This window comes from Anas platyrhynchos, chromosome 7, assembly GCF_047663525.1.
Source record: "Anas platyrhynchos isolate ZD024472 breed Pekin duck chromosome 7, IASCAAS_PekinDuck_T2T, whole genome shotgun sequence".
NCBI classification, from domain to species: domain Eukaryota; kingdom Metazoa; phylum Chordata; class Aves; order Anseriformes; family Anatidae; genus Anas; species Anas platyrhynchos.
In genome coordinates this window covers 27802564-27814746 of record NC_092593.1, presented here as the reverse complement: position 1 = coordinate 27814746, position 12183 = coordinate 27802564, and the positions used below count along the sequence as shown (strand labels likewise).

Sequence of the window (12183 nt, the reverse complement as noted above, 5' to 3'; positions counted from 1 at the left end):
GCTGTGGTTCTTGCTTGAAGAAGCATTGTAGTTCTGGCCTGAAGAAGTTCAGATGTGTTTGGGCATCTTCCCCTTTTGACCCCTGTCACTCCCTGATCTATTTCTTATCATCGTTATAGCAGGAAAAGTAGAACCCCAGAATTCTGGCTCAGTATGACTTCTCTCTTGAGCAATTTCATGTACATTAATTCACTTAGAGTTAGTAAAAAGAGTAAACTTGGGCTTCTGTTTTGTTTTTCAACTCTTGTTGTAGTTGTTGCTACAATGAATCCAATTAAACTGAAATGCATCCTATGTACTTGGAGCACTTAGGACATGAATTTGTGTTGACAACTGTCAGAGGACAAGAAGTAAATTTTTAGGCTCAATGTGAATAATGTTTTTTGTTTGTTTTTTGTTTTTCTTTTTAGAAAAGAAGGAATTTGCAGTATAAGCAGATTTACTGTGCTTAAACTTACCACCTATGTTAATATTTCCATTACTGTGCTTTTATGGAGAGAAACAGAATAGTGGTGACTTAACCACTGTCATAGAGCTCAGCAGAGTTGACTTTTGGTATGAACTGTCTGAATGCTGGTAAGGGTTCAGAAAGATCAATTCTTGCTTTTTTTCATCTTTCACAGATAGTTTTCCAAGGCAAAATAGCTTATCAAATATGTAAACAAACATCCATTCAGCGAGATCACACGCTGGGCTTTAGAGGGAGTTAGAGATGTTGGATGCATTTGGCTTTTTGCACGTGTGCCAATTCAGTGAATATAAGCAGATAATCTAATTTCAGCATATCTCATCTCCACTTAAATTTATGTGAGGATGTGTTTGTACACATTGCAGATACATTATTATAATTATATTACAAGTCTTAGTGAAAAAAGAAGGCTGACTGAAACCAGCTCGTGTTTAAGAATGTGAAGTGATAGCAGGGAAAACAACACTGACTTCTCAAACTACTGTTTGCATACTTTTTTTTTCATTTCAACTTGTGCTGAATAGGGACAAATTTACATTTAAGAAATCAAACAATAACAGAACTAAGATCCAGCTGTTTCTTTCCTTTTCTGTGCAGAACTCCATGTCTTTGCCTAACATATGCAAATTCTAGGCATATGAAGAATATCCTTCACCATATGATTCTACTTTGTCTCTTTACTCCTAGCTGTAAGAATCACTGTCACTATCAAAATTCTTAAGTCATTTTTCCCTTTTACATCTGTTATGAAGTATGCTGGCAAGTGAAAAAAATACAGTATGTGTGTGTATTTTTTTTAAACTTGTGGCATTCATACCAATGTTGGAATGTGTAGGCTGAACGACCCCCAAATAAATAGTCTCTCTTTAAAATTATATTTGATGTGATATTGCTTAGAAGCTGTTCTAATTCTTCAAATACACTTTGGAAAGGAACGAGAAGACTTGCAGGATTTCCTGTGTAGATTTTTTATTTTGTAAGACAGTCCTTTCTTTTGATGCCTGTTTGCTATTGAGCCCTTGCTGAAGGTGTATGTGTGATCCAATTATTTAATTGATGTTTTGATAGAAATGTTTCAGCTTTTCTGTTAAAACTAGAAATTCAAAACACAGGGTAGGGAACAATTATGTTGTTCTGCAGAACTGCTTCTTTTTCACTCTCAACAGAGATGTGCCATCTTCCTATAACGGTATCTTTTTTTCTTGTAATAAGACTTTTTTTTTTCTTTTTGCAAGCTCTTCTGCAAAAAAGAACAGCATATATGTGTATATGCATATCTATGTGTCTGTATTGAGGTTAAAGGGGCTTGGTTTGTTCCATTTACAGGGGAGGCTTTTAAACAAGAGGAGGAAGTCTGTTACAACTGTCTATTTATTGTCTCTGGCACTGTAGGGAGCTCACCAGCAGAGTCAGTTGTCACCAAAGGAGAATCCAACCAGAGTGGGGAGTCCTTGCTACCAGAAACAGCTCGGCTGTTGTCTTCATTATCTTCACTTCAGCCCAAGATATTTGCACAACTTCAGGTACAGTCAAGTTGTTTACAGAATGTCAGATCTTCTGTGTTGGGAGTGCTGAAGGCAAGCTGAAAATACCAAGTTTCTTCAACTATTGATCCCAAATGCTGGCTGTGAGGGAATAACAACTTTGCAATAGCTGTCAACTCCTATTTTGGCTTCTCTAATATGTCACATCTAGCTGTAGTGCAGGGCATCTCACTGCCACTTTGAAGTTATGATGTCAAGAGGCAAAACCAAGGAGAGGAGAGTAGTGAGCTTCTGCCTCAAATCAAATGCCTATTTGATTTCATGATAAAAGTGCTGCAAAAATGAGGGAGGATAAGTCAAACTCATTCCTTCTAAATCCTTCTCCAGCCTCATAAGAAAATCTGTTAAAATCATAAAACTGCTCTCAGCTCAGATGCATGAACTTCCAGGTGGAAAGGCTGAGGTGTAAGGTTAAGACTACCATGCCAAACAAACTGCTTCTAAAGCTCCTATCTCTTGAAATCTGGGTCTCTTAACCTTCTTCCCAAAGGTCTTTGAAAAGCTACCTTCATACCTTCTGAACCCCAAAATGTGTGATCTCTTCCATAGAAATACAGCCTGCAGTAAAATGCTGTTCTACTTGCTGTTTCCTTCTCATGCTGAAGAGAGCCTTGGCTTTACCCAAGTCTCCTTTAAAGCAGTATGCTTAGCTTTTACTGCCCACCCATCATGGGGATGGGTGGGCAGTATTGGGGAATGATTTCGTGAAATGTGTTCATCTGATTCGTGTCAATATGGAACAATGCTAGGGCCACGTGGTATGATGAATGTGACCTTCTGTCTTACTGTCTTACATACCCTTGTATAACCACAAGTCTAAAAAAAAAAAAACAAAAAAAAAACAGAGTGGTTAATGTAAATAGTTCTTGTATCTTGCAAAGGAACATTTTAGCAATTCGTGTCAATAGAGAGCTTGAAGGGAAACGTATTTGTAGGCTTTTCCTTGAAGTCTCTGATATCTGGGGGGTTTCAGAATAACTGCTAGCTGTTATGACTATTGCATGGGACACTATGCAAGTCTCTGATATCTGGCCAGGAGATTAAGGAGAAAGCTGAAGAACGACTAAAAGACAAAGACGGCAGAGACTCCCGGTGCACCCAGTGCTGTTTGCTTACCTCTATTCCTTTAATAAATTATAAACTTTGATTATAGTCCTATTTTGAAGACTGAGCCATTTATAACAATTTGGAACTGAATCTCAGTCTAAAATTAGAGCTTTATGGTCATAAGTAGTCTTAGAGATGCTGCTGGACACCATTGTCTGATTATTTTTTCAAATACAAGTTTAGTCCACAGATGCTGAGGTTGACTGTTCAAAAGAGGTGACATAGTCAGAAGCTATCCAGTTCCAGCACTGCAAAATGTTTGTCATCAAATGTAAATTACTCCTGCTGTGTACTGGTTTATTTGTACTTCTGCCTTCTCTTTCACAGGGATTACAGCTGCAGTCAACTTCTACCTCCACAAATGAATCAACAGCCCTGATAGCTGTAAATAATCATTCCCGTCCCAGCTCTGCAAATCTCTTGGATTCCACAGGGAGTGCAATAACAAACCATTCTCTAATACTTGGTCAGGGGCACAGTCTGCAAGCAGGTGCTGGCCTAGCACAGCATAGTGCAGCTGACTCTGCTTATGGGACTCCACCTGGCTCTAATCAGAGTCTGGTCACCATGGGCCAGCTGGTAGCAGTTGAAGGGCTAGATGATTCCAGAAGCCTGGAAGGAGGAGTCCAGCAGATTCTTTTGGGAGATGTACAGACTATTCCAGTACGGATTGTGGATAGCCATCCTGCACTTAGTAAGTTTCATTCTTCCCAATAACACACAAATACAGAAAATATAGTGGGTTTTGTTCCATGTGTCTTAGAGCAAAGTAGAGATATGTGTTGATAATGCTCTGCATAGGCTTGTTTCAGTTGGCTTTAATTATTTTTTACTGTAAAAATATGTGACTGTAAAATACATGTAGGCTTTGCTGTAAAAAATGGCTTAGTTTAACTACTTACCACTTCCTTTGAAAAAAATACCATCTTATTTAATGAGCACTAATCTTGCCCCCCCAGAAACCCTAGCATTTAGCTAAAATGACCATCTTCAAACGTAACATTTTATTAGGAAAAATAAGATTAGAAAATAACCAATATTGAATCTGGTTAGGACTTTTTGGAAAGAAATGTGTTTTTTGGTGCCTTCTTTCTTTGCACAATCCCAGCAGATTACAGGCTTTGTTTTTTTAGTAAATTTTAACTAGGATCCTGTAGTCATCAATATGCTTTAGGAGTGATCAGTTGGAGTTGTATAATTGCTTGAAATTTCAAACTTGTCTGAAAATACTTCTCTAAAAATGTATGTTAAACATCTTAAATAACTTTCAGACAAAATAGAAGGCTCCTTAGGCCACTTTTTTCAGATACAGATACAGTCTTTGAATTCTCAGATATGGGACCTGGTTAAGAATGAAGTGTTACTTTCAAAAAGAAAGATTTCTACGCCATGTGAAGAAAACCTATTAGATATGGAGCATATATATCAGTGCAACATATTGTTTTGACTTCCCAGAGTGTCTGAGATGTTAGCTGTGCAATGCTTCGCTTTTTAATTTTTGTATTACTTTATCTTGTCATCTGTGATTTCTGAGAAGATGGCTCCTGAGCAGTTTTGCAGAAAAATATAGGTAAACATATGCTAGATCTGCCTACACCTTTGTAATGCCATAGCTATAATTATCCCCATAAGTCCTGATGACTTTTACAGGTCAGCGAAACTTAATTTGTACTAAATTATGTGAAATTAAGAAAATTGAGATAAAAGAATACATGAACAAGTAAAAAGGAAATTGTAGGGTATGTGAGGAAACCTGCAGAAATTTGGATTTGTTGAAGTAACATTAGGACATTTTACTGTGATGTTATTGTCAGGGCTAATTTTAAGAATTTTCTCTTGGCTATATTCAAATGTCTGTATAGCTTGTCTCCTTCCCATAATAGGATGTCTCTGCTCTTCTGAAAAAAACTCTATTTTCCCTTTTGCTAAAAGAATTTCAGAAAAGTTATCAAATGTACCTCCTTCATTCAGTTGTTTAACCCATTTGTTCAATCAAGATATTGACACGTCTCAAATAATTGTTTAAGTGATTAATGTTTTGAGGTTATTTTTTAAAGAAATACTAGTTTCTATAAAAAGAAGTGTAGCCAAATATAAAATCTAAATTATATAAATGCAGGAACTGAACTCACTGTTCTTTGGGATTTCTGCTCAACGTCTCAATCTCACCACCCTGGATTTTGAAATAGTGAGAATATTGGTACCATTCATAAGTTATGTGGGAAACTTGCCTATAAAATGTGCAGATACTTCCATCCAGTTCCTACTTTCCAGAGCCTAGTTCTTTATCTGGAGAGCAGGAGGACAAAAAACATTCTAGACTGAAGAGGAAGTAATGTTACAGAGATTATTTGGATGAAACACTTGCTTACCAGTTCAGTCAGTTTATATTTCAAGATACTTTTTCTACTGTGTGTGTGTGTGCACATGTGTGCTTGGTTAAAGTTGTTTTTTATGTTCTGGACTTTTTCTTAACCACGTGTTAACTTAAGCTATTTCCTGATGAAAATGTATATGCAGTCACTAACCAGTAGCCAGTCATGCCTGAAGTTTAGGTCATTGTTTAAATCAACATGCTTTAGCATTAAATTTTTAAGCAATAGCACCTCTATTCCAGCCCCTTCAAAAAACAAAAAATTATAAGGTGTAGGTTTATTTTTCCATGGGGAAGGAAAAGGACATTTGGGAGGAAAGTAAACGTAGCATCGTCATTTGGGGGACTGAAATCTTTTAAATATTTGTACTCACGGGGGCACTTGCTGTAGTAAATTCATTTAAGTTTGCAATGTCTTACATAACAGTACATGGTATAACTGACTATCAAACTAACTAGCAGGTAACTTCACAAATGACTTACCTATTAGCTTGAGTTCCTGAACTATTTTTCTCTTAAATGTATGCAGTAATTTGGGCTGAAGTGTTATCGGTGGAGTTTGAACTTTAATGTTTGGTTTTGTTTTGTTTTAAGCTGAAGAAAATACAGAGGGTGTTATCTGTGTAAGCCACGTTAAAGAAGAGCCAAGAGAAAAAGCATTATCCATGGAGCCAGATAAAATCAGAGACTGCCAGAGATCCTCCTCTATTTAAATCTGTGAAGACTGTAAAGGATTTTTCAAAGCAGAGGATTCTAAGTGTCTTGAAAGGAAAGGCAGGTACTCTAAGTAATGCCATTCTTTTAAAATGGTATTGTGACATTCAGACTGGGCATATTGTACACTAGTTCTGACAGACAGCTGTTTTGATATACAATTGATGTGACTCACTGCCATTTCCAGGTCATCCAGTTACCATGTGGAACACCAGCTCTTTTTATTTCATATTTTGAGTAGTTTGGACGCTATTCACATGGCTCATTTTGGTCAGCATTTCTGAAGGTCTTCCATAATTAGTTTTAGAATATGCATTAAAATGCTGGGTTTGCTTTTCTCCTTGAGACCCACGACTATTACAGCACTATAGAGACCATAAAATCTGCCAGCTCCCAGACCACAGAATCCAACAGCAAAGTGTATCAATGCATCAATAGTTTTGTGACAAAATGAAGGTTGAAGATGGTACATTTCAAAGTGACGAAGGACACAGATATTTAAGAAAAGCGACTTTGACCCGATCATAATGTTAATGATGTGAAGATCCAAAGAGAGGAGAAAGGTGAGGTTGCCAGGTGAACTTAGCTGTATGATGAATACAAGTCTGAATTGTAACAGTGAATGTTTTTAACTTTGATATCTTTAAACTTATGTTCTAGCTTTATAATGAGATTTGTCAGCACTTGCACTGGTACTGTAACAACAGTTGGTCATAACATCTAAAAGCAGGAGTCTTGTAGAAAATAATTGATGCTGCAGTTTCAGCTTCTCTACCTTTTGCTTTATTCACTTAAGCTATCAGCTGACATAAATACAACTTAACCTGCTGCCATTTGTGATATAAGACTTACAGATACTTTACTAACAGAGGCCCAAGAAAACAAAGCAAGTAATAATGTAAATCTAAGCAATAGATGTTATCACTATAACATTCAGAAAACAATCTTGTCTTTTTCAGGAGTAGCAGTTCTAGGACTGAAGTGGTCTGTATTACTTAAATAATTACCAGAAATCTTTAAAAAGTTGAATATGGTCAAGAGACAGCTTTTGGCAACACTTAAGTCAAAGCCGTAATAAGTGACAAGGACTGAATTTTGTAATCTGTGATAGACATGCTTTTTCAAAAAAAAAAATAATAATTGGAATCCATTTAAAGCAATAAAATAAATGAAACTGATGCCAACATAGGTATCAAGTCAAACAATTATACTGTTTTTTTCAGATGTTGAATTTTTAGAGCAGCATCCATAGTACAGTAATACCAGTGGTTCCTGCTAAGTACTTGAGAACTTGGTCATAAAATTTGATATTTTTCTGTATGATGTACAAGAATGCAATTGGAGGATTTTCTCTTTTCCATTCTCAAAACAAAAAAAAAGAGGAAAAAGATGGGTTGACCTATGTATAAAGAAAGTGTTAGGGTTATCATATGAACTTAAGGATTAAATTTTTAAATGGCTACATTTATTAATATGTATGCAAGACATTCACAAACCTCATTTAAATAGTGACTATTTAATATTATTTTTTATTTTCCTTTTGCATATTTAAAGCTAAAACTTTTGAAAGTCACATTGAAATTAGGTTCGTAAAATACTGGGTTCCTAATACATTGAAATTGGATTCCTAATACCTTTGCAAGCGGCACCTGTTAGGTAGGTGCTTAATCTTACCTTAAAATATATTAGCTTCTGTGAGGTTAACTGTTACTGTTAATGCTATTCATTATTCATATTACTGTTAATGCTGTTCATTTAAAGGCTAATGTGTACTGGTTAGCTTAAATCAGAACTTTCCAACAGATCATGCTCTTACTTAATAAGAGCCAGTATATGCAAGTGCATAGAGAATCTTCTGTTCTTTGGAATCTCTCATACTTGTTTCTGCACTGACTTGTTTCATAGTGTGACACTCGTTTCTGGGTAGGTCAATCCCACAAGGCTCACTCTTTTGTATTTTTGCTGTTGTTAATTGTGAAACTATGTCCAGAATGGATGTTCTCTGCTATAGTCATAGTTCTAGTGCACACAGGCAGCAGTCATTTTTTAATTTTCAAATTTAGTAATTATATACCAGGATGGGTACCTCCTTCTACACTGCTGTATTCAGTGATTCCATCACCTTCTGTTTTTCATAAACTAAGGCATTCCAAAATATCATCGTTCTCATTATTATAGTTTTTTTTGGTTTTTTTTTGAAGAATTGTTCCTCATTTTTCAGAATGCTTATTCTTGAAATAAGCTGGCAGCTAATGATGACCAGCAGTAGATTGTTTCAGTTCTAGTTTTCTTTAAAGAAGACAATAGATTCGTGGCTGGTATAAAAACATAAGGAAAGAGAAGTTACATTTCCATCAGTTCATCATTCATCATCAGTTCATTAACAGATCTGTTATTTAACAGTCACCGTTCTTCCCACCATTAGCTACAATCTAATCCTGTGCTGAACAATATTTCTGAAGGTACTTCTGTTTTTTTAGTGCTCACAAGTGGAGGAAATCTTTTAGTCTTTTTGAGTTACAGGCAATTAAATTAATGTTAGAGCCTAATTTGCCTGGTACCCTGAAAACAATAGAATGAAAAGTTGGGAGAAATTTGAAGATGATGAGAAGACTTACCTGTTCTTAAAAGCTGGGGATGAGAGTTGTCATTCTGTTCACAGAATAATTTTATTTGAAATGCTTCTTCAGATAATACTGACTTTTTCCCAGCTTCCTTCATTTTCACTGAATTTCAGTTCTTTATCATCTAAATACATATTCCAGTTTGTTACTGTGTTGTCTTTTAAGTTAGTATTGTATTTCCTCTTTGAAGAGTATGTTTACATTTGCTTTGTGCGTGTTTCTAATTGGGAGCATTGACTGATCACCCGTGTCCAGCACCTGTATTCAGATTAACATATTAGTTCACTAATGTCCTTTTAAAGTTTACAGAGAAACTCTCGCATATTTGGGGAAAAAAAATTACTTGTAAACAATACCGCTTTCAATGCACTTAAATTTGTTTGACTCGAATGCGTAAGGTTGATTTTTTTACTGAGAAAACTATGTAGCTTGGTTCAAAGTAGTTAATTATGACATTGTGTTGGATTTGCAGATGTTTTTCTGATGTTTTCTTTGTCTTCTTGTTGTTTTGTTCAAGTGTTCATTTTGCAAACCTAGAAACCCTGAGCTTCCACATCACTGTAAATGAACAAATTATTCTCCAATCTATTCACATTGTTGGTTATCCATATGGCTGATTGGTTAGCTTGACAAGAAAGGCTGTGCTTATGTATGTGCATGCAAAAATATTTTTTTTTGCAAAAACGTAGAGAAGACAGTAAGGCACACATCTGTAGCTCTTATTCAAGGCTAGCAGCCTGTTGGATGAAAACCAGTGATATCAATGAGTCCTTTTTGCACTGCTCAAAAACCCAAACTTGGTCATGTGGTATGAAGATTGTTGCAGCTTGTACAGAGTTTAGAGATGTAAATGTTTGAATATGTATGTGTATATTATATATTTATATAGTAATTTAATGTACAGTACTCCTATTCAAATGTAAACTACTTTCTATTTTAAAGAAATTATCTGTGTTGTGGTTATGGGGACTTGAGGGGAGAAATACAAGGGCTACTTGAAAGCAGTGGTTGCTGGGGCAGAAGGAGAACAAGTAGGACAAGTCCAGGGAGTCTACGTGGAAAAAGGTCCTGAAAGTGTGAAAGATGAGTGCCTGTGGGGACGGTTGGAGAAGGCTTTGTTGGGGGAGGTCCTAGACCTGGTAAAGGGGTTGGAAGACCATCACAAAGGCTCAGCACAGTTCTAGTATCAGAGACAGTAGTGGATAGGGTGAGATCATGGTGGAAATTTACATGTATGGAAGAAAAGGAAAGCCTGTCCTGCCCTCAAAACCAACAGAGCCACTCAAGTTTTGGAGAGTACCAAAGGCAACTCAATGTCTTCCACTAGTCTGAGACACGCGTCTTTATTTTCTAATGGCAAGAAGAAGCTCCTCTTTGAGCTGCAACCAGGAGCGTAGCCTCTCTTTCTTTACATGTTACCAAGGAAAACACCTCTTCTTCTCAACAGAATTAACTTGCTGCTCCAGTCATCCTTCTGACTTCAGCTCTGTCTACCTCAAACACACTCAGTCTCCTGCCAAGTCTCTTCCATCAAACTTACTAGAGCTTTCATGTGAGTCCTTTACCCTCAGGCCCTCTGATACTTCGTGTATAACTGTTATATTGTTGAAAGCAGCGAGTTCACTGCACAAGTAAATACTGGTGAGATTTGCTTCTGTCAGATTTTCTTTGTCTCTGCTGGATCTTAAGTCCATATGTTCCTTTAATTAATATTTTTCTTTGCTTTTTGACTTGGCCATACTTGGATGATCATCAGGGCGCCATATTTCACAGGACAATTGTTACTTGAGAAAACAAGGGGATAAGGATAATACCTGCCTGCTGTTAGGGCTTTATATTGCCAAACTGACCTCTTTTTATTCATGCCACTTGAGTTCCTAATTCTGTTTGTGGATAGTAGCTGGCTGTTCAATTGGCTGTATGTTGGCAAACCTACAATTTATTCCCTTAAACTTATTCAAACAGATATGTTCTAAGATTAGACACAAAGAACGTGTTCTGTTAGGGACAGAAAATGTGGTGTAGCAGAGCATGAGGGTTTGAAAAGCCATCACTCTTCATGGATCTCTGATGAGAAGATCCTCCTTGATCTGCCTTTCCCTTCCAAACAAAGCTTTCTTGGGAATAAACTTTAGAGCCTATCCCATCTGCAGTGATGGGATAAGCATGCCTCATTAACAGATGAAAAACATTGTGTAAAACAGGCTGTGTTGTTTTTTTACCTCAGAAGCTACCCAGCAGGTCTATCCAGCAAGCAACAACTAAGGTATGAAATGGGGGGAGAAAGAGGGAAAGGCAGAAATCCCTTCATGTGACAGGAAGTGTGGGTGGGTTTGTTTTCTTTTCCAGTGTAAGATATTACATCTTACTATCTCCTTCCATTTCTAACCAATGTGATAAACGATATGTTTATTTTCTGAAGTGGTTTGATGTGATTTCTGAGAAGTCTTTAAAGGAATGATTGTAAACACTTGGAAGATTTTTGAGGAGAAATACTGAGTGTCCGTGTCCAAAGGGATCTTGCAAAGGACAATCATGAAGACAGTGTGTAAGGTCTTATGGGAGGACGTGCAGGAATGAAATGAAGAGTAAAGGTTGACAACACAATTTCTATAAAGCTTTTATTCTTCAAAAGCAAAAAATATTTTTGACATAGAGTAAAAGTCAATCTCTCCAAGAAGTATTAAAATTGCTATCTCACTTTGCTCTCCTTGATGACATACTTAGTGCCTAGACAGATCTCAATGTTATGAGTATCTACCAAAATGTTAACGAATAGTCATCTGTGCATTGCTGTCTTTGTATGGTATATTGAAACTGTAGGCCAGCGGTGCCTCCTGATCTTTGTGCTGTGAGTGTTCATTTTCTTAAAGTAAATGTTTTGTAAGGTAAATATTTTGCAAGTGGTGAGTTTTGGTCTAAAGGCCTCTCAGATGTATGCTTTTTACGGAGTAAGTGGCAACTTAGTGTGTGATGTCCTAGTTCTGCAAAAATTTCTTACGAAGGAATGTTAGTATATCCTTCTAGCCCTTCTAACATTAAAAAAAAAAAAAAAAGCCTTTTCCAATTTATTTTTTGCTCTCTTTGTCCAGAACCAGAAACACTCCAAACTGTCCTTTGACACCTACATGTTCAGACCCTCAAAGGTCTGTCAATTCTGTTCATCTGTAGGTGGTCTTCCAACACTGTTTACAAATCACTATGTACCACCTCTCCCATAACATGAAGGCAATTCCTTTTCATTCGTGTTATCTGACTTGGCCACTTAACAGCATGGCAATGACAACATCTGCAAACCATAGTTTATGAACAGCTGAGTCATGTCAAGTCTAGATACAGGTAAATTGTAAA

The 12183-nt window shown here is 36.6% G+C and overlaps 1 protein-coding gene across 1 annotated transcript in view; it reads left to right on the top strand.

Annotated features, from left to right (window-relative positions):
- CARF (calcium responsive transcription factor) overlaps positions 1 to 6229 on the top strand; it is a 30684-nt gene extending 24455 nt beyond the window's left edge. The window contains exons 14-16 of the mRNA XM_027461059.3: positions 1862 to 1992; positions 3448 to 3814; positions 6089 to 6229. Of these exons, the coding sequence (XP_027316860.2) occupies positions 1862 to 1992; positions 3448 to 3814; positions 6089 to 6207 (617 nt within the window). The 3' untranslated portion in view covers positions 6208 to 6229. The remainder of the gene's footprint in view (positions 1 to 1861; positions 1993 to 3447; positions 3815 to 6088) is intronic.
- Positions 6230 to 12183: the final 5954 nt, after the last annotated feature.